This window comes from Melopsittacus undulatus, chromosome 4 (genome assembly GCF_012275295.1).
Source record: "Melopsittacus undulatus isolate bMelUnd1 chromosome 4, bMelUnd1.mat.Z, whole genome shotgun sequence".
Lineage (NCBI taxonomy): Eukaryota > Metazoa > Chordata > Aves > Psittaciformes > Psittaculidae > Melopsittacus > Melopsittacus undulatus.
In genome coordinates this window covers 33,645,691-33,673,601 of record NC_047530.1, presented here as the reverse complement: position 1 = coordinate 33,673,601, position 27,911 = coordinate 33,645,691, and the positions used below count along the sequence as shown (strand labels likewise).

General features: G+C 34.7%; 1 protein-coding gene across 1 annotated transcript; it reads right to left on the bottom strand.

Moving 5' to 3' along the window:
- On the bottom strand, positions 1-27,911 carry LOC115946487 (centrosomal protein of 128 kDa-like). The gene is made up of 6 exons (XM_031048794.2): positions 27,888-27,911; positions 25,330-25,353; positions 10,866-10,943; positions 8,944-9,057; positions 5,140-5,248; positions 1-419 (listed from the first exon to the last, which is right to left on the bottom strand). Exons 1-6 carry the CDS (start codon positions 27,900-27,902, stop codon positions 313-315), a joined length of 447 nt encoding a protein of 148 aa, XP_030904654.1. The 5' UTR covers positions 27,903-27,911; the 3' UTR covers positions 1-312.

Here is a 27,911-nt window from a genome sequence, read left to right as displayed (position 1 = left end):
CAGGGGTAAATAAACTCATAGCAAAGATTATTCTCACAGGTCTTTCATTTCATGGTATTTCAGGAACAGAATGAATTTCATTTAGGAGGACTGCAGAAACAAATACAAGAGAATAGCATAATCCTTGAAAATCTTTGGTGTACAAGTTACATAAATTATCACAGGAGTTCATTAGACTCACTCTTTGTGCTCTTTTATGTAAGTGTTTACTTACATAACCCCTATAACACATGGGATTATTACTGTTCAAAACCCAAAAAGAGTGGAAGGGAATTTACCACAGAGAAAGATGGTGTGTTTTTGTAAAATTTTCTAGTGCTTCCCTCTTTCTGCTTGCAGCTTCATTTCACTGACAGCAACATTAACAGAATCTTCCTTTGTGGCACTTGTATCAAAAGGAGATGTTCTTTTCATAAATGCTAGAAATAAGTCAGACAATAAAAGAGAAAAAAATTAAACCTCTTCAGAGAAACACATTTTGCTGATTGACCATGAATGGTTTTATATGAAACATATATTTCATTATGCAATATATACAGATTCTAATACTATATAATACAGGCAAGGCCAAAAGCTTTCTTATACAGAAGAAATGTAAATTGAATTTTTAATTATTTAATAATTCCACTAACACTTATTTTCCATTTAGTTTTCCAGCATTTTTGTTTAAGACAGACAAAAAAAAAAACACTCAAAAAAATTCTGAAGGAATATCTTTACCAATAGCATGGACTAAGGTCAAGTGGCACTGAACAAATCAGTGCCATACAGCACACAGGATGACATACGATTGTATGTACAGCACAATGCATATATAATGCTTACTTCTAAATACATTTTATTGCATCAAAATCTAGACTATATGAATTGACAGAACATTTTATTATAAAGTGCTGGAGGAAAAGTCCAAATATCCAAGCATATAGCTATTATTTTACAAGAGGCATAAATTAAGGGAAAGAAAGTGGGTATCACCATATACCCTTCTAATGGCCTTCCTTATATCATAAGAAAAGTGGTCCTTCCTGATTGTTTGTAATAAATGTCCAGAGTGCAATTTTTTAGTAGTCCAGTAAAATTGCAGCAGTATATAGACAAAATTTATTTAATAGGGAGCAAGACTTCACAGTTTGATTAGGAGGAGTGAGATGTTTTCACTTTTAGAAGGAGAATGAAATCACTGTGTTTGGTACATAAATAAACTAGTGAGTTATCATTTGTCAGCACAAAGCTTTCAGTATTGGCCAAAAATTATGCTACCGTATGCTATTTTAGGAGTACTTCCCGTAGTTAGTATTCAAAGTAAAGTGAAAAATCATAAAGAAAATTCATTGCTAAACTAAATCAGTTTGTATTTTTCAAAGAGATTATATCAAGTTTCCAATTATTCCAGGTTCTTGTCCTAGAGCACTGTTAGAAGGTTTTGTTCTAGAATAGTGCCCTGCAGCACCATGATTTTACAATGTTTTTTTACTTCTAATTAACTTATTTATACATGTAAATACAAGTAGTCTTAAGAACTCACGAAAAAGTATAAGTATAAAGACATATCAGCATACACCACATGATTGTTATGACAATAAAAATCAAGATTCAGGACAACTTTTTTTTTAACTACAATCGCATTCCTTCTATGTACCATGTTGACACAACAGTGTTGCGTATCACCAGAGACAGTTTCAGAGAAGACTCTGATCCTAGCTACAGAAGTTAGGAAAACTGGTGGCTATTTTCTTCTTCATAAAGTCACAGGTTATGAAGCCCTGGAACATAAATTCCCAACAATAACAGAAAGCCTGAAAGCCATATGGTTAAAACGTTAAAGTGATGAACTGTACAGTGAGAAAAGCAGAACCCAATTCACAAAGCTAAAGCAAAGCATGTGTGACTCTAGGTACCTTTGTAATACAATATTTAAAAAAAAAAATACAGTGGCCATGAAAAACAATTTCTCAGAATTATTCTTTAGATGCCAACCAGAAGTGACATCACTGACCAACTGTCTTGGTCTCACAATTCATAGTGCAAAGCATGTCTGATGAATGCTTTCTTGCATAAATTATTTTCTCAGTTAAATGCCTTCCTTTCTAAGAAAATGGTTATAAAATAAAAGCTCATTCCCACAGCATCTTTAGAATAGTTTGATATGGAAAAGCTGTTATAACTGTAGGTATAAAACCAGAAACATGAAGACCAGAAATAAAACAGGATGTTAATCACTTTTTCTTTTAACTGCCTGCTACACTGGCAACTTTATATATATGGAAAGAGTTTGTTTTCCCCTTATTTATTTTTTCATACTTTTTGTCTCTCTTTCTTCAACCCATTTTAAACCTAAATACCAGGATTCCCCTTGCAGATAAATTAAAATATATCAAACATGTCTGCTCTCCTTCCTGGTGCTCTCCACAAGTCATAAGAGACCCACATTGGAAAGGGAGCTTCTAGTATTACTTATTGACTCCATAACCTGCAAGGATTCATAAATTTAAGAGAGATGGAGTGGGGAAACATTACATCAGAAAGGCTTGCAAACTACTCCAAGAGGTAAATGAAAAAAATAAAAAGTCCATTCTTCTGCTTCTGAAGAAGTAAGGAGATAAATTCATCACAGAAATTAGTTGATGACATTTATAGGTAGATTAATTAAAAGCTACATGGGATTTGGGAGCAAAAGACCTCAAATTATATTTTGCTGTCAAAGTCTCAAATTATAACTAATTAATATCATTACTGAAACTAAGAGTTCGTGCTGTTCATGTGACTAACAGAACTGAAGCAGCTGATTTTATCATTTGCCACTCACTGGCAAATGCAAGAAAAGCTCTTTAATGTTAATACCACAGCAGAATTTTCACTGTCCTCAAAAACTATAGCAGCAACTTCAAAATACACATTTGACTGGTGGAGATTAGGTTTAGCATAAAGGTAAAACATTCAGTCGCTAACCAAAAAATCTATGGAGTAATGCACATACCTTAGTGCCCATATAAGGGCACTATAAGTGCCAATAAGCTACCACATAAATCTACAAAGAGCTGCAACAGATGTGCTGGGACCTAGGGAAAATCTATGCCTTCTTGAAATGACCGCTAGAAGCATACTCTAAGACATCTGAAATGACGAGGCATTTTCTCTCATACTTACTTACTAAGCATAAAAACATGCAATAGCACTAACTCTTGGAAGTAAAGAATCGGCGAAGTGAGAAATTAAGAACACCATCTTCATTCTCTCAGAGTCAAATCACAGAATGAAAAAGTATGCTATGCCTACTTCTCTGTTTTATCCTCAGAAAATATGACTAATTTATTTTTATAGAATAAAAATAAGAAGCAAACTCTAAAGATTTTGGTATCCAGTTTCTTTCCCTTAAAATCAAATAGGAAAAAGTAAAACACATTCACCATTTTCTTACTTTTTTGTCATTCTGCACACACCTCCCCCCCCCCCCCCCTTCTTTTTTTAATAGCTTTTTACCATCTGGGCAAAAGAGCAAAATTAAAAACACTCTCAGCATTGCTCTGGGATTTGGAAAATATGAAATATGAAGATCAACTTAATTTATGATGTGGAAAATACCTTCCTAAAAGTTTTCAGCAAAAAAAAAAAAAAGGAAGCCATGGCCCCTGGGCCATGCCTGAACATGGTTTCAAATGCTAAAGACTTTGCAAATATTTCATAATTATTGACTTATTGAATCACTACTGTCTTTTCATTCATCAATTTTTTTTAACCTCCTTCTTAGTGTTGGTAAAAAAAACCCCAATAGAATCAGAGAATAAATATGCAGAATTGGTTCATGAGATAGGTATTCAGATCACATGGATCCTTTTTCTCTGACAGTTGCCTAAAATTGATTAAAAGCTACCAAAGCAACAATGTTGTAGCAAGTTCCATTCAATATAAAGATATTGCAATATTTTAGGTACATTTATGCTGCCTCTTTAAATTTCAACAAGTTTTTGCAATGGAATCACAGAGCTGTTGAGGTTGGAAGGGACTGTTGGAAGTCATGTAGTCCAACATGCCTGCAAGGTATGGATTATTTCTTTTCTATACCAGGCTGTGTTATACTTTGACTTGCAAGACTGATAGGGATGAGGTTAGGAAAAATGGAAAAACAACTCTGAATCAGGGGAAACTATTCCTGAAGTTTAGACAAGATGGAAGCATTTGCTGTTATGCTTTGTTCCTACCACTGTTATTCAGTATGTTCTGCAGAAATACATTAATCACAACCCACAGATTCTAAAGGGAAAAGAAACCAATTATCTTTAATCTCATCAGATCAACTCTGGACTTACTGGTGAGCAGTAATGTACTGCAGCACTCATTCTACAATGCAAAGGTTTGAAAGTGCAATGAAGCCTGAAATAGGACCTGCCATTACATAGAATGCAACTTACTGAACAGGTTCCCAGAACACAAACTGGCTATATTAAAAAGAAATTGAAGGTAATATCCTTCTAATAAAAAAAAAAGCTTTTTAAGGGTTTTCAAGTTAGTTTTACACTTATGCAAAGGTATCTTCCAGATAAAGACCTAATGTGCTTTTACTGAGCAGCTCATAGCTGTATCAGAAATCCCATAGTCTTGCATGACCTGAACTTGTATATGCACTAAGGGACAGAAAAAATAGTTAAAAACAACTATTGAAATAGAAGCAGAATTAGTGAATTCAGCTTTCACTGTTAAACTGCTACACTGCTACACAAGGACAGACTAACTAGTATAAATGAAAGATCTGAGAAAGAATCCTTGGCTGCGGATGTCTCTCTGGTACCTGAAAAGATATACAGCTTACACAGGTACAATTCTTCAAGCAGAGATCCAGAATCTAAGTGCAGCCCTTTTTCTAAGTGCAGCCCTTTTTTGTTGGCATAGATTTGGATGACAGAATATATTGTATGTCCCACTTAAAGAAAGTTAAACAACTATCAGTGGGATGTAATGAAGTACTTCCTAGACAAAGGCTTCTATCCAGTATCTAAAGCCAAAACACAGGAAGACTCTTAAGATGGTTCTAGCATTACTTTTTTTTGATAAAAAGTAGAGTGTTTTACTCTTTCAAGTAAAACAGCTTTAAAAGAGAAAAATACATTACTAGTAGATTTTTTTCTATGAAACAATACTTACAACCTGAATTGGAGAGCAGTGATCTAGACAAAAAGCTGTTTTGAGTTTGCCAACTAGAAGATGGAGCAGCCATTTCTATATCTGAAATTTCAGCATCAATTTTCACATTCTGTGGAAGACAAAAATATTTTCATCTGTTAATATTAAACAGCTGTAACTTTATCAAAAAAAACCATACAGCAGCACACATACAGGTATATGCTGTGATTTCCCCCACGCTAGAAAACACTGATTTGAATTTGCAGAATTCTCAGTGTTGCAGTTAGGTTTAAATTAATTTGTCTCTCTGAATTTCAAGCCCAATTCATCACACAATCTCTCTAAAAAATAAAAAAAAAAATACTTTGCCTTGAGAAAAATATTAGAAAAAGTGTGAGATTTTGTCACTAGAGCAACTTGTAAAAATGCTCTTTCCTGTTTGCGTCGCATCAACAGTTCAGGACAAAGCACAGTGGCAGGGCAGACATCAGTAAATGATGAATCCCTCATCAATGAACGGTCCACATTAATTCAGTGAAGTTCCATGGTCATGTTGCTCTCATGGTTTAACCCCAGCCAGCAACTAAAGTACCATAAAGCCACTCACTCAATTCCCCTTGCCCCCCCCCACCCCCCCCCGCAGTGAGATGGGGAGGAGAATCTGAAAAGGTAATAATAAAAATTATGTTAATTTTCCCTGCCACTGAAAAAAAATCAAACTTCATTGTTTTCTCATATCAAAATACCTGCAGCTGCTTTTATTTTTTTTGTAAAACTATTAACGTCTGAAGTACCATGTTACTATTTATGCCCAGACCCATTCAGCACAGCTTTTTGGTAAGTGAAGTCATTTGGTCTATAAGCTAAAAAAGGATCATTTTAAAAAGGCCATTTAAACAAAAAATCTCCATAAATCTTTATTAGCACTGCAGTAAGTAGACCCCAGTTGCAATACCTTCCAAAATAAGATTAAAAGCTTGGCTTGGTATCCAAATTACTCAGTTTCTTTAAATGAGAAGAGACAATAATACACAAATGCACCAGTTCATAAAACAGTTTTGCAACTGAGCTCTTATCATAAACAGCCTCAGGGAATTTTGTTAAAACATTTTGCAATTTATCATTCATGCTGCTACAAAGATGTGAAAACTAAACAGAAAACAAAATAAAATTCAACACTAATTTAGAGATACAATGAGCTTCTGTCCCACCACTGAAAAGGGATTTACTCCTATTAAGACTAATGGGAATTATACATATTAATCCCCTTATGTGCTGATGTGAGACTTAATACCTATAGTGTACATAGAACAATAACAACTTTTAAAGAATAAAAAAAGTTTTTGTCTTTTCAATCTGTTTCCAGAAATGCTATTTTAGAATAAGGCTTTTAAACAAGCAATGACCTTCTACCAGCACTGGCAATACAAAATGGCTTTCTCTTTACTCATGTGCTTCATTTACAGTTACACCTGTATGCTGTATTTGACTAGAATGTCAGTAATTTGTGGCAGGGAAACTACCCTAAAATATTTACATTTATCAATCATAACATTTCTCTTTAGTTTTCTTCCAGCTTTCCCTTTTGATTTTGCTTCAGATGATATTCTTTATTGTTTTATTGTATATACTATATTTATCTTCTTTTCCCCCAACAACTTCTTTATCTACTATCACTTGTCCTTTCTTAAAGTCTTGACTGTTGTACTTGATGGTATTCTGACAGACTCTGGCCTCCTTCATTGCTGGTGATCTTACATTTTAACACACACAAATAGGAACTATGATTTTCCTGGGCTTCTACCCAGCAGGTATTTTACAGCCATTTGACAAGACTACAAAGGAGTAGGAAGACTGAGTGGGGACAAATGAAATCATACGAAAGGAAGAAAAATAACTGCTATTAGGGGAACATTCAACACCAGTTTCATGTTTAGTCCTTAAAATGGAGAGGCTAGGACACAGGATTAGATAATGCCTGTCTGTGATTAATATTGGCAAGGAAACTGAAAGACCTGTGTAATATGAAAGACTAGAAAGAAGATCATAACAAAGGAAAAAGATTAAGTCCATAAATAATTTTATCTAAAATGGTCAATGTACAAATTTTACAAGAACTCCCTTTTAAAAACATGCATTTTCTTATCACCTACCAAATAACTGTCTGCTTTGTATAGGAAAAGCACTACGTTATCTATAAAACATTAATCAAAACTATAACAATGAATTTTGATGTCCTTAAGTCTACATTCTTCCACTAATCACTTTTAGAGACAACCAACTGACAAATAGAAAAATAAATAAAAATAAATAACAATGCATTTGAGTTAGTTCCAAGAGAGGGTGAGAAAGGCAAGCATTAAAAAGGGTTTTTTTAGACTAAGCTAGCCTGATCACTGAAATCAGATTAGCACCCGTCTGTTACTTGTTTTTGAACATTCTGTTCTATTTGTAACAGCCGTGACAGCAAAGAGTGCTGTATGTCATGCAAAACCCTGATTAGGCATAACTAAATGGAAGCCATTAAATGCTCTCTTTTGTCTAAAGAGGAAATATTGTTTTGGAATCAGCTTTGTACTGGATTCTGAATATAGAGTTCAAATCACACGAGCTCAGTAATTTCAGTCAGCTTACTGCAATATTAAATTCTACCATCAGCTGATTGCATTCCACTTAGCTTTTCAATGTTTTCCAAATTTCAGAGGCTACTGAATTAGTAATTCTTGTGTGAAGCCAAGAGAAATTCAAGAAAGCTAAGATTATCATTAGCAACAGACTGAAACCATATCTGTCCTGTTTCAATTCTCTTACAGAAAAGCAAGATAGCTTTCTTCAAGTAGCTTAATACCTTCTTCTTACCACAGCAACTTAACTGAGCTAAAATACTCTGCATTTATTTTATTTTTATGACTTTTAAAAAGACCTACTGCTAAGCATGCCTTCATTTTACAGAAGAAAGACGACTATGGAAGAGGTGGGGAACACAAACACAGGGGTTTTATACACAGTATGCGTATAGTAGATTTTTAGCTCAAAACTTAGAGATACTGGTAAGATTCATTGCTAAAGTATCTTGATTCAAGTGTGATAAGTAGCTTAAATACTAGCATGGTTCTTCAGTTCTGATCACTTATTTCAGTCATGCCCACAAGAAACTGTAGGTCTACCACAGTGACATGCAGTGACACGTGGTATGACAATGAACAAGCTATTACAAAGAGCAAGAAAGCGCGTTAGCAGTTAGAAAGGCAAATTCATTACAGGTAATGTTTCTCAACAGCACTGGATTTGTCTTGCATGGAGTTACGAAATTATGCCTAGTTATCAGTCCCCTGAGTGATCTCTAACAAACCACTTGCCCTGTTTGCCTGGATTTTATGCATGAAATGGACATCTTTTGTAAAGAATGCAAAGGGCAACTACTGAAAAATCATAATAAGAAATCTAAAAATTAATCATCCTTTTCATGAAGGAAACAGATTTCTGTATTTACCTTTTACATGAAAGGACAAGGGGAAACTGAACAAACCAAAAAAATTGCTGCAGACAGCAATTTGATAAAGTATGTAAACCCTTCAGAGTTATAAGACTCAGTAAGACACTTTTCTTTGAAATTTTAAATGTTTTTGAAAAACATCCATAGCACTTTACAATGAAGACAAACTTCTGCCATCAGATTTTACATCAGGCACAGTAGCTACACAAAACAGAAACATGCATGTGTGATTTTAGTCCGTGTTTGTACTAGGAGTTAATATGTATCAAATAAAATGATGCTGCTGACTGCAAGTAATTGGGAAACAAAAGCAGAGTACACACACATACCTTGAATTGTTGAACTACTCGTTTTGAATCTTCCAGCTGTTGCTGTAAAGAACATAGTAGTTCTTTATATTTTGTATATCTTTCCTCAATAATTTCCCTTGGGCAACAGGACTCCTAGAAATGGATTGAAAGATCTAAATGGTTTCATAATCTGAAAAGCAGTTAATAAATGTTGGCTGCAAACACAGGTATCACCAAGAATTTTCGTAACAGCAAGAATTAATTAATTACTATCTTTCAGAGGCTGAAATACAGAGGCCATACAAAAACATGTAATGTTAAAATGAAAATAGGTTAAAATGTGAACAGCCTCATCCTTAAATGGTGAAGGACTGCTTGTAACTCCAAAATTCATTAACATTGTGCCCTCTAAGAAAGAAATTCTGTAATGGTGAAATATTAAGCACTTGAACAAAAAAAAAAACCCAAAAAACCCAAAAAAACAACGTTCTAAGGATATGGACTAAACAGAACTATCTTACAATGAGAAAACAGAACACTTCTCACTGAACTAGCTAATCATTCACTTGAATGAATACAACTACCAAAAACTTGTGAGATATTACCAAAGACTTACTTTCTCTTTCTTTCTCCCTTCCTGTGAAAACACTGAGGGAAGAACAAGCTAGCAATGGAAAGCAATGAATATCTTTGAAATACTTCATTCACACATACTACTTGAGAATACACTATTGTACAAAACATCCAATGTATTATTTTGAAATATAAGAATTAATGGAACTCCAAACTGACATCATACCCATGGCTAAGTTATAAAGCTTAGCTCTCTTGAACAATAAATTATGTAATAAACAGTGTGCAGTCATTGGTAAGGACTCTTTTTTCAAAAAGAAAAGGAAAATCTTTAAAAATTAAACATCAGGGAGAAGGACAGAGCTCAAATTAAGATGAAGAATTTGAGTTCCAATCTCACAAATGCTGGTTAAGTGATAACTACAGCAAATCAGAAAATGACAGCTTCATTTCATCGTAACATTAAGCAAAAGCATGCACATGTGAAGTAGACTGTAGAAACCCTACATTCAAGCTTCCGCTTTGCCCAGCTGAGAGCAGAATTTTTCCTGTCACAATGCAGAACCATCAGAAACAAAGGGCAAATGTCAACCTCCATCAGAGCAAAAAGCTCTTCTGGGGTTACCTGGAATGTGAAGTTAAAGCTATAGCTCTCAACAATATTTTTCTTTAAAAACCCAAATATTTCAACTAGCATTTGTGTTCCTAACTGTTGATGATGGCAACAATAAAACAGTGTACAATTATTAACACATGACCTTGTACATTTAAAATAACAAATGTTGTAAACAAGTATGTTTTGAAATGTTTACAAGTACCTCACAATGAGAAATTCTATATAGCAAACAAAATACGACTCAATATACATTTGTTGATATGTGATTTAATACTGATTTTAAATTTATATTGTGCACTGAGATTCCAAATTGTCTTTAGTAAACTACCAATTTCATGTATGGAAAGTAATAATACAGTGGTTTAGCCATTTAGCCACTGAAGATCTGATATGAGGCTTATTACTTGACAATCCTTCACCACTACTCTCAATGTGGTATAATTTATTTAATTTAAAAATTTTCATTTTTTAACAATTAGCATATCAGAATTCAGCACTCAATGCAAATATTCTGAACCAGCAATTAGGACTTGACCTATTATGCCCAGTTAGCAATGTTTGTTTACATTATGGAGCACCTCAGCAATATTACTAATTAGGAGTAAATTTATAACCTCATAAAACACAAAAATAGATTTCTCTTTGTCTATACAATATGTACATATGTAATTTTACATATCTTATTAATTAATTTATCTATACATATGAAGAGGACATTAATTAACCAAAATATTTTGAAAATACTGAAAGAATCATATGAAATCTATCTCACTCCAATATCTTTGAAATCTTCTAACAGGCTCAGTTTCTCAGGAACAGTCTCCAGATGGTCTAAGGCTACTTGAGTATGCTAAAGAACAGAACACAAGATAAAACAAAAACGTTAATTCTTTCAGCCATCTCAGACATTAAAAACCTATTATATCTATGGAAAACAGGTCTACAGGTATGCATGCATCTGTAAATAAAACAGGTAAACAGTAAGAAGGCTGTTAAGAAAAAAGAAGGACAAAATAAAATATACAGCAGTTTCCTTAATTTGAGTCTCTCTGAATAGTTACCAGTTTACTGAGCAAAACAATACTTACAGTTTTGGAGTTAGGTTGCCTTCAGTATGAAATTTTCTTTTATTGCACTTCAGGGAGTAAAAAGCATTTAACAAAAATATATATCTTTACTCACAACATTTATATCTTTGTAGTTAAACACATAGTAGAAACGTTTTTTCCCCCCAGATACTATTATGTGCAGTTAGCACTTAGCTAAATATAAAACAATCAAATTTCATATTTTTCTTTTAGTTATATGGTATGTACGTACTGCTGAATTACCACTCTAGGGAGAGTTAGGGCTGGACTCAACAACAAGATTTCACATTCACACCAGTGACACAAAAACTCTAGTGTGCAGCAAGATGCAAGGAACTGAAGAAAATTAGTATCCTATTTTGGGTTTTCTGCACAGGTGGGTTGGTCATGTATAAAGAGTAGTTATGCCCCACAAGCCAGATTCCTCTGGAGCTTCTCAAAAAATGCCTTTCTATTATTTGCTGAAGAGCAAGTAGAGAAACAACACTGCTTACAGTTTCTGAACAGTTGGCACTACCTCTACAGTTCTATAAATTACACTTCTTTGGCTAAGGTTCTGTTAACCTGGTATGCAACCTAATAATAATAATGGCTATCATTAACCATGTTACTGCCCTGGCACTTTAAAGCAAAAATCTATACAACAAATATAATTCATCAATCCTGAAGTCAAATATGGTTATGCTGTAAAGTCTGCAAACTGAGTTAATTTGCCCTTAACTACAAATGCTCTGCTGCTAGTCTTGGAAAGTCACCATCTGACCAACATGAAAGACACCCTGTTTTAGTCCCAGGCTTAAGGCCTAAAGAGACTAAAACTTTCAATCACACCAGGATAACAAAAAAAAAAAAAAAAAACAAAAAAAAAACAAACAGTGGGAACCTCTCAGCACAAGTGTACTCTACTCCAAAAAGATGGAGGGAAGAGTGAAGAGTATAGAAACAGAACTGAACAGGGTAAACTCAAGTGCAGACACACCACCCATTTAGAAGCAATGATATCTGTCTTATTGTTTGCTTCTTTCCTAACAGCTCCAAACATTCAGATTTTAAGATCGAAAGAAATGTTTTCCATAACTAATGAAGGTCAAGTTTCATAAGCAATGATTCACTCGCATCTCACAAGGCTGAACTTGTAACCAATATTCAGCCAATAAACTAGATTAGGTAGTGAAGGCGGGACCGGTTTTTCTGCTTCTGTAATCATATGCATGCAGAAATATAATGTATGTAAAATAATTTACCTGATTTTCTGCAATTAGGAAAAATTTGTACTGGCAGTTAATATGCTGACAATATTGGAACCTATTTCTATAAAAAGACCTTGTTAAATCAGTGTTCCACTAGTTTGTTTTTTTTAACTTTTGAGACTAATGAGGTTCAAACAATAATCTCCCACCCTCTCAGAATAAACTTTTACTCTTAGATTGCATGCTTAGCTAAAAAAGGGCTCCCTTTTCCCACTATTACATTCTGCAGTAGGAATGCACGATGCAGTAGGAAAAAAATAGCCAGGAACTACCAAATCTGGCCTCTTTTTCCAGGATAATTTCTACTCTTCACACAGCATAGAGGAGAATAAGAATACATTGTGGTCAAAATTATTAGAACAATAACAGTTCCATTATCACAGGCAAAGAGAAAGAATTCCATGAGAAGGCTGAATGAATTGTTGCTTCAAGAACAATAGGAAAATTAAGAAGCCTACAAAATGGAATAAAAGGATTGACCAGCAAGGAAGGATATTTTAGATTCCAAGAAGTACAGGAAGAACTGTCAAAAGTGAAACAGAATAAATTGACAGCTTTAGTCAATTAGTGAGAACACGAAAAAAAAGACAAGGAAAATAAGGCATAGATAATTAAGATATGAACCCAAAACAAATTAATATTTCTTCTTTTCTTCTATACTAACACATTAATTCTGTTACATTTTAACAAAACTCAGTCAGAATTAAGAAAGACTTTTTCTTCTAACAAAAACTAGTAAATTCTTCTTTCTCACCTCCTGCAGGAGAAGGGAAGTTTATATTTCACACTTAGCTAGCTGTATTTGGACCAACACTAAAATTTACTGTATTATTTTCATAAGAAGTCCTGCAAAATTCACCTAAGAAGATTTTGTAAGGAATAAAATCTATTTTTTCCTGAAGCATATCTGTTTCTTTACCAAAAAAAGAATTAGAGAACCTGCAGTAATAGATTAATTGAGCAGGAGACCTACATATTGTGTATAAAGTGTTTTTCATAGATTACAGTGTAAAAATGTTTTTATAGCTATAAAATGCCTCTTTCCTGTTTTCAAAATGCTACTATACATCTCAACTTGAAAGTAAAGTTGCCTAGAGGTATCTATCAATCTTTAATGTTTACCTCTCATAAGAATGAACCATTTCACTTTTACCACAGTATAGCAGTATTCATTCATATTTCATGCTTCATTTACAATGGCCTTATGTTCATCAAAGCATTAATTTTCCACTTCATTAATTTATGATGAGATGCAATGTTTGCTGCTGCTTCACAGAGTAGCCCCTGGTACTGGTCTGCATGTTTTTTTCTAAGGCTGGGAAATATATGAGAGACAACAGACCAAAAGGAATCTAAACTTAACTATATGTGAAACAAAATACTAAATCCTAATGTTTAGCAGTCATCCCAGTATCATCAAGATCTAATGGGACACACGTTCACAAAGTTTTACTTTGAGCACAGCAACTTCTTTACCCCTTCAGAAATAAAATCCTTCCTCATAGGAAATAACCCCAAAATCATAACACCCCCACAATGTCTCTTCTTGACACGATAACAAGTTAAGCCATAAATATTTTAAGCTTATAGTATATGTTGCCTAATTAATTTTGCTAAAGTATTTTACCTATGAACTGCAGAAAAAATATATATTTGAGGTGTCACACAGAGTTGAAATAAAATTGCCTGGGACACAGGACAAATTTAATGTAGTGGCTCCTCAGTATGCATTAAAGCATATTCAGTTTGCAGCACTTTTTTTTCCAACTACAAAGATTTTTGCCCTTGCCTTCTCGCTCCCCATGTTAACAAAGACAACCTGTGATCTGTTCTCAGAATAAAAGGAACTCAGGCCCTAAATGATGCCTTAAGCCATCCCATTTTTCAGTTCTTTCTCTAAATTCCAATGCCAAAACCTCATGTCAACACTGTCTATTCTCCCCAAGAGTCTCCCAAATATATTCTCTCTATTTCATGTACTTTTTATGGAACACAAAAAAAATCTCAAAACCATCAGCTGTGCATCATCTAGCCTACATTAGTTACATTATTAAACATAATCTTGAAAGCAGAAGACCAGCCTTTAGGTTATATGCATATTCAGTCATTGGTTTTTTTTGTTTCATCAAGAATCATATGGATAAAGGATGATACATGCTACTTGGAAAGGTTTTTCAAGTTCTTAAAATTTAAACCCAACCTCACACACAAAATTATGGGCTAATCATTACTGCTCAGGAAGTAGATCATGGAATAATGATACGTATTTCCAAGAGCTTGATAACTCAGTGTTCAGTATCAATCAGACAAACAACAATACTGGATATAATCAGGAAAGAGGAAAAAAAGAAGATATTTATTCCTGAGTATGAATCCACAGGGTCAACCTATCTTGACAACTGAGTGCAGCTGGGGACTTCTGTTTCAAAACAGAAAGAAGAAAAGGTCAGAGAAGACCAACAAAAATGATCAAAGCCATGGAGTTCTGTTTCTATATAAGAAATTATTCAATACAATGACTGAAAAAACCCATTACTCTTATGCCAGGGAGACAGAGGGGAGAAATGACTAATTTGCATTAAAAAAGAAATCACATAAAGAGAAAATTTTAAATGGGTTTAAGCATAAAACTGGTCAAGTTCATGAATAAGGAAGACCATGGAAGGGTTCCAAATTCATAGAAATTACATCTATGTCTGGAAGCCTCTGAGCTTTGAATGGCTGGAATCAGAATGAATGAGTGGGAAACAAAATATACGTCAGTCCTGTTCATAAACTCTTCCCTAAGCATTTTAATTTGGTCATTGTTGCAGTGCCTATAGCTGGGCTAGACTGACCTTTGGTCTTAACCAGAACAGATCCTTTTATATTCTAAAATTCTCACAGTCTTCTGAGAAGTTTGTGAACTGATTTGAATAGGATAAGTCACATGCTAGCATTTTCAGGGACAGAAATGTGTGCCTTTTTCATAAAACCAATAAAAAGAACGGCAAATAAAAACAGAAAAAGAAAAAAGCCACGTTTTATAGGGGAAATTCAACAAAGAATGTGGCAACAAAAGAATACATCGGAGAATAGAAGGGAAAGGTGATGAAAAGCTGGCACACAGAACTGGTCTGGTAATTTAATGAAATGCACAGAAACCTTCTCAATGTGGATCAAATGTCATACTTGTATGATTAATGACTACACTCTATTAAAAGAGATGGATTTAGCTACACAGATAAAATGCAAAAAAGGATGTCAGAAGCACCTGACATAGAGGACGATTAAGTACTGTTAATTTTTTTCCCAGAAATCAGAAAGCTGTATGCCATAATGCATACATATAATCCTAAAGACGGCAATCACATCTGTCTGCTCATTGTTTAACAGGGAACAGAAGGTACAGATACAGTGCACTGATGGTACTGATAAGAGGAAGAAACACCAATTGTACTGACTGAAACTGTATTAAGGACATTTTACGTTCACAGCAGACTCTTCGAGTGCTATTAATCTTTGTTTTAAAAAATAAAAATTATTTACTCTGAAAAGGGGCGTTCTATGTTTTCACAGAGAATAATAAAACAAATTACTCATTTTCCATTACTTCATACAAACACTTTGATGTTTAAACTGCATGTGAACAGTTAATCCTCCTATATGGATGTATTCTTGGTGATAGACAGCTTCACACTGTCTCAAGCGACAGATCTAAATCAAAATCGGATACACATTTCATTTTCTGGCTCAAAGCTGCAATGCTAAATTCAAATAGATCAGACCAGGTTTGTATATACCCTCCTAAAGTCTGCCTTTAGAATTGATGTATTGAAAACACATAAACATAAACCAGAAACCAAGCTTCACTGGCTTTCAAGTACAGTGCTCCTTTCTTTTCTGAGGTATGTAAAAACAAATGGCTGGCTGTATTGCACAGACATTTTTGAAAATTAGAACTGACTTAAGTGCTAGCTAGAGCTAATCCCCAAAGAATACCCATAAAAAGATTAAATATGACTGTAATTTTAACTGACTGTAATGCATGTCAGCAGGCAGTTACTCACAATTCAGATGAAAGATATAATGGTAAAGGTGACCTATGATGACTTATTTAAAATGGCCTTAGCAAGTTGAATACTTAGAATCATAGAATAGTTAGAGTTGGAAAGGACCTTAAGATCATCTAGTTCCAATCCCCTTGCCATGGGCAGGGACACCTCACAATAAACCATGTCACCCAAGGCTCTGTCCAGCCTGGCCTTGAACACTGCCAGAAACGGAGCATTCACAACTTCCCTGGACAACCCATTCCAGTGCCTCACCAGCCTTACAGTAAAGAACTTCTTCCTTATATACAATCTAAACTTTCCCTGTTTAAGTCTGAACCCAATATCCCTTGTCCTGTCACTACAGTCCCTAATGAGGAGTCCATCCCCAGCATCCCTGTAGGCCCCCTTCAGATACTGGAAGGCTGCTATGAGGTCTCCACACAGCCTTCTCCTCTCCAGGCTGAACAGCCCCAACTTAAATAGCAAGAATAGGATACACCCAACACCTATATAGGGATCCTTTACTTTTCCTGTTAATATCTGTGAAACTGTGCATTGTTAATTTCTATCTCCAGCACTAGACTGATACATCATATGCCCTTCTTTTACACAAGGCAGGGTTCTACACCTGAGGTTCTCTGTTGACTTCCATGCACCAGACAAATTCCACAGTAGCTAGCACATTCTGTACATCATATGTACAAAGGGAACTTTAAGAGAAAACAAAAAATGTATTTTGTATCCTTAAATCCCACTTTTTTGTATTCTTTAAATACCGTTACTCCAATTACACCACTGTTATAATTTCAGCATGTCAAGAAATCAATTTAACTTTACAAAAATAGGTAATACAAAATACAAATTTGCACAAATTTATACAAAATACAGATATATACAAATACAAAAGAAATCAATTTACGTTCAAAAAGATAGGCAATACATAAAAACTTGTCAAGTCACACTACATGCAATTTCAATGGTCTTTTTTTCTATACTACATTGTTTCATAAAGATTTTAACAATTCTTTTTTCAAGCAAAAACTACACTTATAATAATGAAAAACAAAAGACCTCTGTAACAAAGCATTGCAAATGTCAGACTAACCAAGCTTTTAATTTAGTCTCCAGATGTTTTTGTACGGGGTGGACCACATTTTAATTAAGAAAGCTCCATGGATACTTCCTTTCCTGTTTGCAATGTCATGGACCATCTCTTATTCTTGAGCACATAACATCCCTGCGGTAATTATGTGAATTGTTTACATGGAAAAATATTAGGAAAACATTTCATGAATTTTTAGTTGTTTGATGCATACTAGCAGCTAGAAATGTGGAGAAGACAGTCTTTTGGCAAGCCACCTCTCTCTGAATCATCAGCTAGTACTTCGAGTACTACTAGAGGTCCACAGGACTTCTGCTTGAGAATCTATTCTTTACCATTTGCTAAGATTTTGATCAAAAACATTCAGGCATAATTACTGGAAATTAAAAGGAATACAAGACAAGAAGCAGCATGCCTAAAGTAAAGCAATGTTAGTGAGCACACATTCCTAAAATGTATAAAGACTTTTCTCTGTCATTCATTCATGAATGTTATCTTCAACTTTGTGGAGGTTTGCAAGCTAAAAAGTTTTACATGCAATTTATGTTTATGTTTTGTATGCTAACAATATTTCATCAAGCGTTCCAGAAAGCCTTACAAAAAATTCAATTAACACAGCCTTCATGGGAAGGAAGAAATACTGTTCAGTTTCACAGCTGAGAAAAACTGAAATACAGAGAAGTGATTTAAGCTAGGATTCACAGCAAATCGGTGTCAGAGTAGGAAAATAAATTAGGAATTTGGATTACAGGTTTCCCCATTTTAATCAAAAGATGTACATCTTGAAATGAAATGACAGAAATAAGAGAAAAAAAATATACGGTAACATTGATAGGTGTAACTCATGTCTGTGTACCTAAAGTTATAAATTGATAGAATATATAGCATTTAAAACTAAAACAGAGGACCTAGCTGCACATTAAACACATTTTAGTAATCTGCCAAAGAAAATTTCAACTTGATTTGTGATATATAAAACAAACAAACAAAAAGCATGCTATACCACATATATCTGTTTTACATATAAAGTTACAAGCATTTTATATTCTGTGGAAGAATTCACAGATACACATTCCACAGATGAAAGGCCAACATTTCTAAAAATAAACTTGTGGATGGAACATATAGGATCCCTCTTTAAAATTATGTTTACATACATATACACACTATGTTCAAAGAAATGAAAGTGAAGACCACTGTATATTGCTATTCCTAGTTAAAAGGAATAACATAGGATATCTAAAGAATTACAGTATCCTGTAATAAAGATTTATCCTGAGATCTTTACTTTTTCCAGTAGAAAACTGAGAGAATTTTGGTTTATTAAAATGTGAGGGAAACATTTGATATTTGCAACATGTGGAACACATTTTCACAATGCTGAAAGCTTTCTACATAGACAACCTAAGGGTTGCATTAGGAGGAATGAGTCCAGCAGATACAAAGTAAGTGATGCTTCTCCTCTAGTCAGCCCCGGTGAGACACATCTGGAGTGCAGGGTTCAGTTCTGGGTTCACCAATATGAGAGACATACTGGAGGCAGTTCCAGCAAAGGGCAACTAACACTCTTTAAGGGACTGGAGCATCTGTCCCATGAGGAAAGGCTGAGAGAGCTGGCATTGTTTAGCCTGGGCAAGACAAAGTTCAAGGAGATCTCATTGATGTGTAAAAGTATCTGAAGGGATTGTGTAAAGGAGATAGGCTCTATTCAGTGGTGTCCTGTGTCAGGAAAAGAGGTAATGCACAGACTGATATACAGAAGGTTTCCATCCCGACATAGAAAACACTTTTTCACTGTGAGGCTGACCGAGCACTGGCACAGGTGGCCCAGGGAGGATGTGGAATTTCTAATCCTTTGAAATATTCCATCTGCATACAGCCCTGGGCAACAAGCTTTGTTTGACCCTGTTAGAGAAGTGGGGCTGGGCCAGATGAGTTGTAGAACTCTTACAACCTCAACCATGTTGTGGTTCTATAATGTATTATGTAAATTATATCACTGCTGGAGGAACCCTGGAGTCATAAGATCGAGTTGTCAGACATACACCATGTTTATTTGTCAATAAACAAATACAAAGCTTTCATCCTGACCACCAAGCAACGAGCAGTTTAATGAAGTTTGCAGAATTACATACATTTTTTAACCTGCCCCTTACAGGCAATTTAGCAATAAATTCTTAGGCCAGTATTTTAAATATTTTTTTAACAAAAACACAGTAAGATATTCTTGAGCATAGTTATCTGCTAATTTAGTGTTCAAAGTCTCAATGCAGGTATATATTTTGTAAAAAGATGTTATTTCATTTCTTACATGTAATAATTCATTTTTGCAAAATAGTGAACATTTCTAATAGAAAGTAATTTAAAAATTATGCTATATATAAAGTTTTGAGGGAAGGGGAATTAGAGGTGACACTGGAAATATACATATGCTTAGTTTGTGGATTTTGTGCAAGTACACAGCCTTAAATGAAATCCATAAATTAGAAAAGTTGTGCAGAATTTTATAACTTTTTTTCAGCATTTTTTGGTTCTCACTCTAAATCCCACTAGCCAGAAAGTGAGAAATAAGTATGCATGGGAGAGAAAGGCAATTATTTAAAGAAAAAAAAAAGAAAAATCATACTCTTCAAAGAAAAATAAATTCTTTTACAGAAAAAAAAATCAAAAGGTTGGTGGAGGAAAAGTAGAGGTGGGTTTATTAGCAAAAAAAAAAAAAAAAAAAAAAAAAGAATAAGTAAAGCACCAAATAGTAGATGGCAGAGGATGGATAAGTAGCAAGGTATTCAACAAGAACAACAGATGTGTAGGGTGAGAAGAAGAGAAGAGGAAGGTGAGCATCAGGAGAAGCTAACAGCAAACACCAACAGGCAGCAGAAGTTACTTGGTGGGAGTGAGCAGAGGAAGGACTTGAGGAACCCTGGGAAAGTTTTCCATCCCCAGCAAAGGGAAGTGACACACTGGCTTGCTCATGAAAGGAAAGGAAAGGGCGAGGCAGGCAGGACAGAAGTTCTCAGATTGCTGCTCCTCTCCCGGTCTTTTTTATAAGATCAAAGAATGACTCTGTCCTGGGAGAACCAGAAGACCTTTGATGTAATGGTAGTTTTGGCAAGACACTACAGAAGCAAACACCAAGGCGAGAAGAAAGCCTTAACCCTCAGATTCAAGATTTTCTAAACATTCATACATACAAAGAATGACAACTGTGAAATAATCTCAAGAGCTGACAGCAAGATTTACTTATTGAGGAAGGCACACTAAGAAAACAGAGAGAGAGAGCACCTAAAACAGATAGTATCACTCATATAATCTCTCTGGGAAAAGCATTGGGTATTGTTACTCTTCCAATTCTTTTTTTAAATAGGGTGATAAATGAGAAAACTGACGCAAATTTGAACCTGCTACTACAGCAGAAGAATCTAATAGCTTTTATATTGAGTGAATGCAGACAGAAATTTGTTTTACTGGTATTCAAAACCTTACTTCCATGAACATAAAATATGAGTTACAATAAAATACATGAATGTTCATACTAAAAAGGAAATTCGCATTATATAACAATTTTGCAGAATACTTACAGCATTACTGGAGTTAACCTAGATTTATGACATTGTAACAAAAAGTTGAATCATATCCAGAAAGTCTGATCCAAGTATTCTAAGCAAGTGCTAACCTCACTTCTGAGTTTTTTACTGAAAGCGGCAAATTGCCTTATTGATCAAAGGATATAAAATGCATATGTTCATTGGAATAGCTTCAGGATGTGGTTGATTTAAAATTAAGTTTCCCAGTCCTTTATGTCAGACTAGTACTACTAAAACAGAGCAATTTGACTTGCAGCTTATACTCACATAGAACATGATGTAGTTTACAGAAACCCACTAAGGTTGTAAGCATGGCATAACAGCAGCTTGTACCTAACAAAATACAGAATTAGATGTAGGCACAATGGGAAGTGTATCTAAGAATAAAATACAGACTTTTTTTTCCAAGAAAATTGTACACCTTTGTCTATAAATCATACAGAGGCAAATCCTGTATGTAAGAACTATGCTACACTCAAGAGAAAACTAATCACCTTGTTTAAAGATAAACTGTGTTCATTCTGGCAAACATCAGACTACATAACTAATGACTAAAGTAATCAGGAAATTAGTTGTTAATAGCTATGTAATAATTAAGTCCACTTCATTAAATAGTATTAAACTAAACAAAAAAAAAGAGCCAAATAAAACACTATCTCAAAAATCTCAGTTTTTCCTGTACTTGTTACTCCCATAGCACTTCTCATGAGCTGAAGGAACATTCCAGAATATACTGATTCTTTAGCTCCTTTTATATTGATTAGTAAGTCTGTCTAAATACCCCTGTTCTTCCTTCTTACCGTCGGCTCCTCTCCTGTGCACCCTGCTGGAGCAAGATGCTGCGTACCTATCTACTGAATCATACTTTAGAACTGATCTGATTGAAGAAAAACAGACACAAAAAATCCAAAAGCTTCCTGTGACAGGTACTATTTGTTTGCAGGTTCCTTAAGCAAGTGACCAGATCAGGTGTCATGTGCTGAAGGAGGATGGTAATAAAGCAGTTTCCTTGGGAATCAAGTGACTTGGCTAAGTAAAAAGAAGATCCAAAAAAAAATACTGGGTACAGTGGACAGGATGAGACATGGGTAGGAAATGGAGCTTTAGTTCAAACAGCTTGAAGAGAGGAGAAGGAGCTCACAGAGCTCAGAGATGATGCAAGGGATTCCCCTAGTTTCCCACAACTTATAAAAATCACTGAGTTAGATTAAGCTAGGACTGGAAGGTTTGTGCATCCAAAGCTCAGAAAAGAATCTACTAGGTTTCTATCACGTTTCTTTCCACCCCCCACCCCCTTTTTTTTCTTGCCTAAGTTGCCAAGTTCATCACATGGCTACTAGAATTTTACTGGCACATGCAGGAGGCAGAAATGAGTAGATGGTAGAGGAACAGAGGAAGGCAGGCTGTCAAACATACCTCTCAAAATATATATACATACACAATTTTCAGGTCAGTGTGTAAAGCAGCTTGTTTAGGTTAAAAACTTAATCTAAAAATCTAAAAATTGCATTTACTGCTAGATATACATGTCTTTTCTGTTGCTTAAAAAGGTATATGCAGGGGAGAAGCAACTTAAAAAGTGCAAGAGGCTCCATACTTGTGGTAAATCTCACCCAGTTCTGCACTAAACTTCATCTGTTCCTGTGCAGATCAGTTTCTTCCCAGGATTAGGCAGAATAAGAATGTGGTGGAAAAAAATGCAGATGAGATTCCTAACCCAGCCATCTCATGGTCTCACAGTTTTAAAACAGTTTTAGAGAGTTAATGCTTTCCTATGCATTTTATATAACTTATGTATGTGTTGTGGCTTTTTCCTCTCTTGCCCCTTTTTGTACCTTGTATTTCATAAGTCTCATGAACTGCCATCTTTCTGACAAAATTTTCCTAAGAAAATACTTTTTTTACAAAGCTTAAATATTTTTTTCACTAAGGATTATATCTGAATTTAATTCAAGACCTTGAATAAACACCTTGAATTTGACTAGAGACCTTATGTCTCTATTCCATTTCCATCCTCTATAACCTGAATTAAAGCACAAAATATGTGAGTGGTTGTACATTTTTGATGTCATGTTCTGAGGACAAATAAGAAAATTATACAAATGTCTGAATACAATAACTATTATGTACTCATTGTTATAAATGCTGCATAGATATACAGCTATGTAGACATACACACTAAAAGTATAAGGATTTTTGAAGACCCCTTACATGGAAAGCCTTATTCATTCTTTTGCTCAAGTGTTTTCCTATCATAGTTCATCCTGACACATTCAGACTGCTGAAGTATTACTCTGTGTACATTTTTAAGATCAGTGAACGGGGAGTACAAGACAGAGATAATGCTGTCATCATCAGAACTGAAACAGATATAAAAGTCAAAACCACTTATATTTTAAAAAGTATTCACTATCAGATATCTAACATCTGACTTTTGAGTATACTTCGCAGTATACATAGCCAGAGCTGTCACTAAACCTTCACATTTCTGAAAATCAGGCCTCAAGTCACAAAGTCAGATACCCAGAACGAGGGCACAAAGTAATTTACAGTCTTTGAAAAAATTTGTTTCAGTGTTTTGCCTCACATCATAGAGGAACTTTATGGTAAAAGTAAAATGAGTGCCACGGGAGCATTCAACAGCCTTAGTGATGACCGTATTTTCTTGCCTGCAATCTCAGGGCTTTGCATTATACATCTTCCAATATCAGCAATAATGAAAACAGTGATTAATTTCAAGCTCTCGGATTTAGCATCAAAAATTTGCATTCAGGTGTTACATCCCGACTTACATTAAGAAAGAAAACTATGTTTTATTGATGATAATAGTCCTATCTGAACAATAACTTACAAATCTTCCTACTTATAGTATGAGAAATGAGAAGTATAAAGAGTAGGAAAGCTTCAGGAAAAAATATAAACATTGTCACAATATAAGGATTGAATGTACTTGACACTGGGCTATTTGCAAGCAATTAACCTCTGCCTGCGTCAAAAGAGCTCTGGAAACAGAAAAGACAAGGCATTTGCAGGCAGTTTAACTCAACAGTTCATGAGAAATGGATGGCAGTGGATACATGCCTGACCGGTTGTCATGCAAGCAAACCATGAGATGCTACTGAACAGAATTAACGTCCTGGCCATCATTTACACTCACACAGCTCTATGTGAAGTGCCAGGATATTGAATCTGAGCATTAGCTCCCTAGTCCCACAAGGCAGGAGTTCCAGAATTCTCATTTACAAAGGGCCTTTTATATGAGAATGCCAGCTTTTTTTAACATATTCAATATGTATAAAATACATTTTTGAAATGGGAAACTGTTTTTAGAGACAGACAATCAGGAAGGACAAAATAATTTGCACAAGCATATATAAAAGTTTGTATTCGCAGCCTTGATATTGTCTCAGTAGTGGTTTCTTGGGATTAAATTTGGAAGAAACGACAGGCCTGATACATACTATTGTGGTATGTCTTACAGGACATTTCTACACAAGAGGAAAGTAGCACGGTTCAGAAATGCCAGGACAAGACGATACCCACCCCAGCTATTTCACCTGGTACTCTTAAAAGCTTGGAACAGCTGCATTAATGGCATGTACATTCATGACAGCTTTGGTGCTTCCATCTTAGTACCTTTTTAAATTATATTAATTTATATTAATGACTCAACAAAATTGTTTTCCTTCATGCTTTTAGTTACAGTGATGTGAGCATATTAACCGATTCTGTCTGCCCCTCCCAGCATAAACATGTAAAAAGCACATAAAATCATAGAATAGTTAGGGTTGGAAAGGAACTTAAGATCATCTAGTTCCAGCCCCCCTGCCACATGAAATCATTAGATTTACCAAACAGACCCCAAACACTAGAAGTGTTAGCAACAGAAAAATAATGTCCTTTATACAGCTCAAATGAGGATGAGGACTGAACTGTACAGAAAAACATTACACTGTAATTCATATAACTAATGCTCAAATATTATGGTAAAAACCTGCACAGAAAGGTGAAGTGTAAAAATATTACACCTTCTCTTAAAAGTAAAATGACAGTTACAAGCCCAGAACTGCAAATTCTTTTTTTTTCTCCCCAAAATACATAAACCCAATATTTTTTAACAGTTAGAAGAATTATAAATGTGATTGTGATTGGTTTGGAAATTAATTTAAGAAACTTACCACTTCTAAGGCCATAATACGCTCCTAAAAATAAAGTTAGATGCCATTAGAATGTAAAGAATATAAATGCAACATAAGTTGAACAATGATGAAAAGAATTCATTTTGGTTCTTTTTGCTGGTCATATACACAGTATTTTGTAAAAATATCACTGAATTAAACTACTGTACTTAATTGGACCTCTGACCCCTTTATGATACTATCTCTCTTTAGAAATTTCTTCTAAAGAAAATAAACTCCCCAGAAACAAGGTAAGAAAGAATTTTAAAAAATTACTCAATGATTCATTGTATTCAAATAGTCCCATTTGATTTTCAATATTGTTGATATTACTCTTAGGTATTCCAATGCTTGATTTCTTTTTTTGCACACTTATGACTGTAAATCTGGCATATTTTGGAGTTCATGTCATGTTAGCATCTGGTTTAGTTTTCTTTTAAGCATTTCCTTCAAAAACTAACAAGCAAATTCCATATCATTATTCTGTTATCCAGAAATAGTTCTGAAGAATGTTTTTTTAATAATAAGATAACATTAGTCAAAGTCTAATATTAGATGAAAATAAAAATAAAGCAAGCTTGTATCAGTTTTAATCCAGCACAAAATACAGAGAACCCAGAATTCGTAAATTCACTGTATATATTTTAATATTTCCTTTCCATTTAGAAGAATCTTTAAGAAAGATATTAAACCAGTAAATTCAAGATCCTGTACTCTGGCACTAATGGCCTGACTAGGAATGGTATTTTAAGTAACTCAAAATGTGCATTCAAGTGCTCAGTAGAGTCCTGGTCAGGTACATTTGGAGTACCTGACCATTAAGACATTACAGGAATTCTTGCCTTGCTCAAATATTACTTCTTTTAAAGTACAGGAGAAGATTTTGGGTTTTCTTTTCCATTTCCTTCCTGGGTGGATGAGGTTAAGAATCCTTATGTTTTCCTGCTCTATCACTCCCTAACAAGTAAAAATTATTGTAATAATCTGGATTTATTCCTGCAGCATCCAAAGACAGTTAGACAAGTCTGAACTGACCTCAGGACACTGAAGAAATTGACACATACAACAAAAATTTCTTCCAATGGAAAAATTTGGGAGCCAGAAACAGTTCTTGCCATTCACAAGACTGCATAGCAATTTGATCAGCAGCTTGACAGACCATCAGAAATACAGGCAAGCACATGTATGCACACAAGACACTATTACAATGCAACTTTCTGCAGTATAAAATTACTCCTTATTAAATCAGAATTAAATCATTAGAACAATTTGTCAACTATAGAGCTTCACATGAAAGCAGATGCAGAATTGCTTCACATGAAAGGAGATCTTTTTACATTGATGTAACTAGATATGCACCTGTGTAAACTGCTTGCGTAGACAAGCTCTCAGCCTTGTTGAACTTGAGCTGCCAGAAAGCTAGGCCAAGATTTTTGTTTGAACAAGGAACAGCTGGATTGGTGTGTTGTGTAACTTGTCTCTTCTTACTGAATCAAACTCTTTCTACACTTTTGATACATCTAACCCTCAAAATGCCTCCTCTTTATGATGCCAGAAGAGAAAGCTTATCTTTTCAAACAAACTCTTACAGTCAAAACTCAGGTCAATATGTAATTTCTTTAACACCCTTATCTTCATTAATTCCCTCATAAATGTCCTGCTTCCAGAATGCTTACAGAATGTTGCTTCATTGATACTCTTCATACTGTAGCTAAACTTTTTTACACTCATGGTGGGTACTGTCTGCTGCAATTTGTTGTTAAAAATTTCCCTTCTCTATTCTGAAGGATACATACACTACGCTCCCTAATAGCCTCCAGAGCCTCACAATTTAGACATTCCAGCTTGGTTTTTCTTTCCTAGCCATTTTCATTTCAAAGGAGTATGTTTTCTTTGACTGTAATGCTTAAATACTATTCCAAAGCTGAGCCTAGGGTAAATCTTACTTTTTAAGTGCAAATTTAAAGTGCCTAGCATAAGCAGCTTTAGTGCTAGATAACATACAATGAGGAATTACTATACTATAAAGTCCTAGCACATTTTGACTGGTCTCTTCTTCCTCAGGAAGGTGACATTTAATGTTTCAGAGATTTAAAATACTTAAAATCTTTTACTTTCAGTTTATTCAGAGATACAGAAGAAAACAACAAGCCCAGAAAATCTAAGCCAACCTGTAAAATATATAAAGCATTTTTGCAGTTCTAAATGCAGATTTGCACTGCCCTATGTCCCATACAGTTTCAGTGAAGCCAGCAGTACAACAGTACAGCAGTATAGAGTGGAACTTGAAAGCAGCATTCTTTTCAGTGATGGACAAGGCTTATTGATTCATAAGGAGAATGCTGACTACTTTAATCTTCTCTAATGTACAATTTATTGGTGGGCAGAAATTCATTAGTAGTAATTATTACTAGCTATCAGGTCTGTATTTGGCTGCATATATTTCCAAAGCAGAATTTAAGATACAAGGCAGGTCAGAAAAACATAATGTTGTAATACAGTTTAGTAATTTGAAGGGTGACAAAAACTGTAGCTGCTTAATTAAATAGAAAGTATACCTGGATAGCTCCCATTTCTTCCTC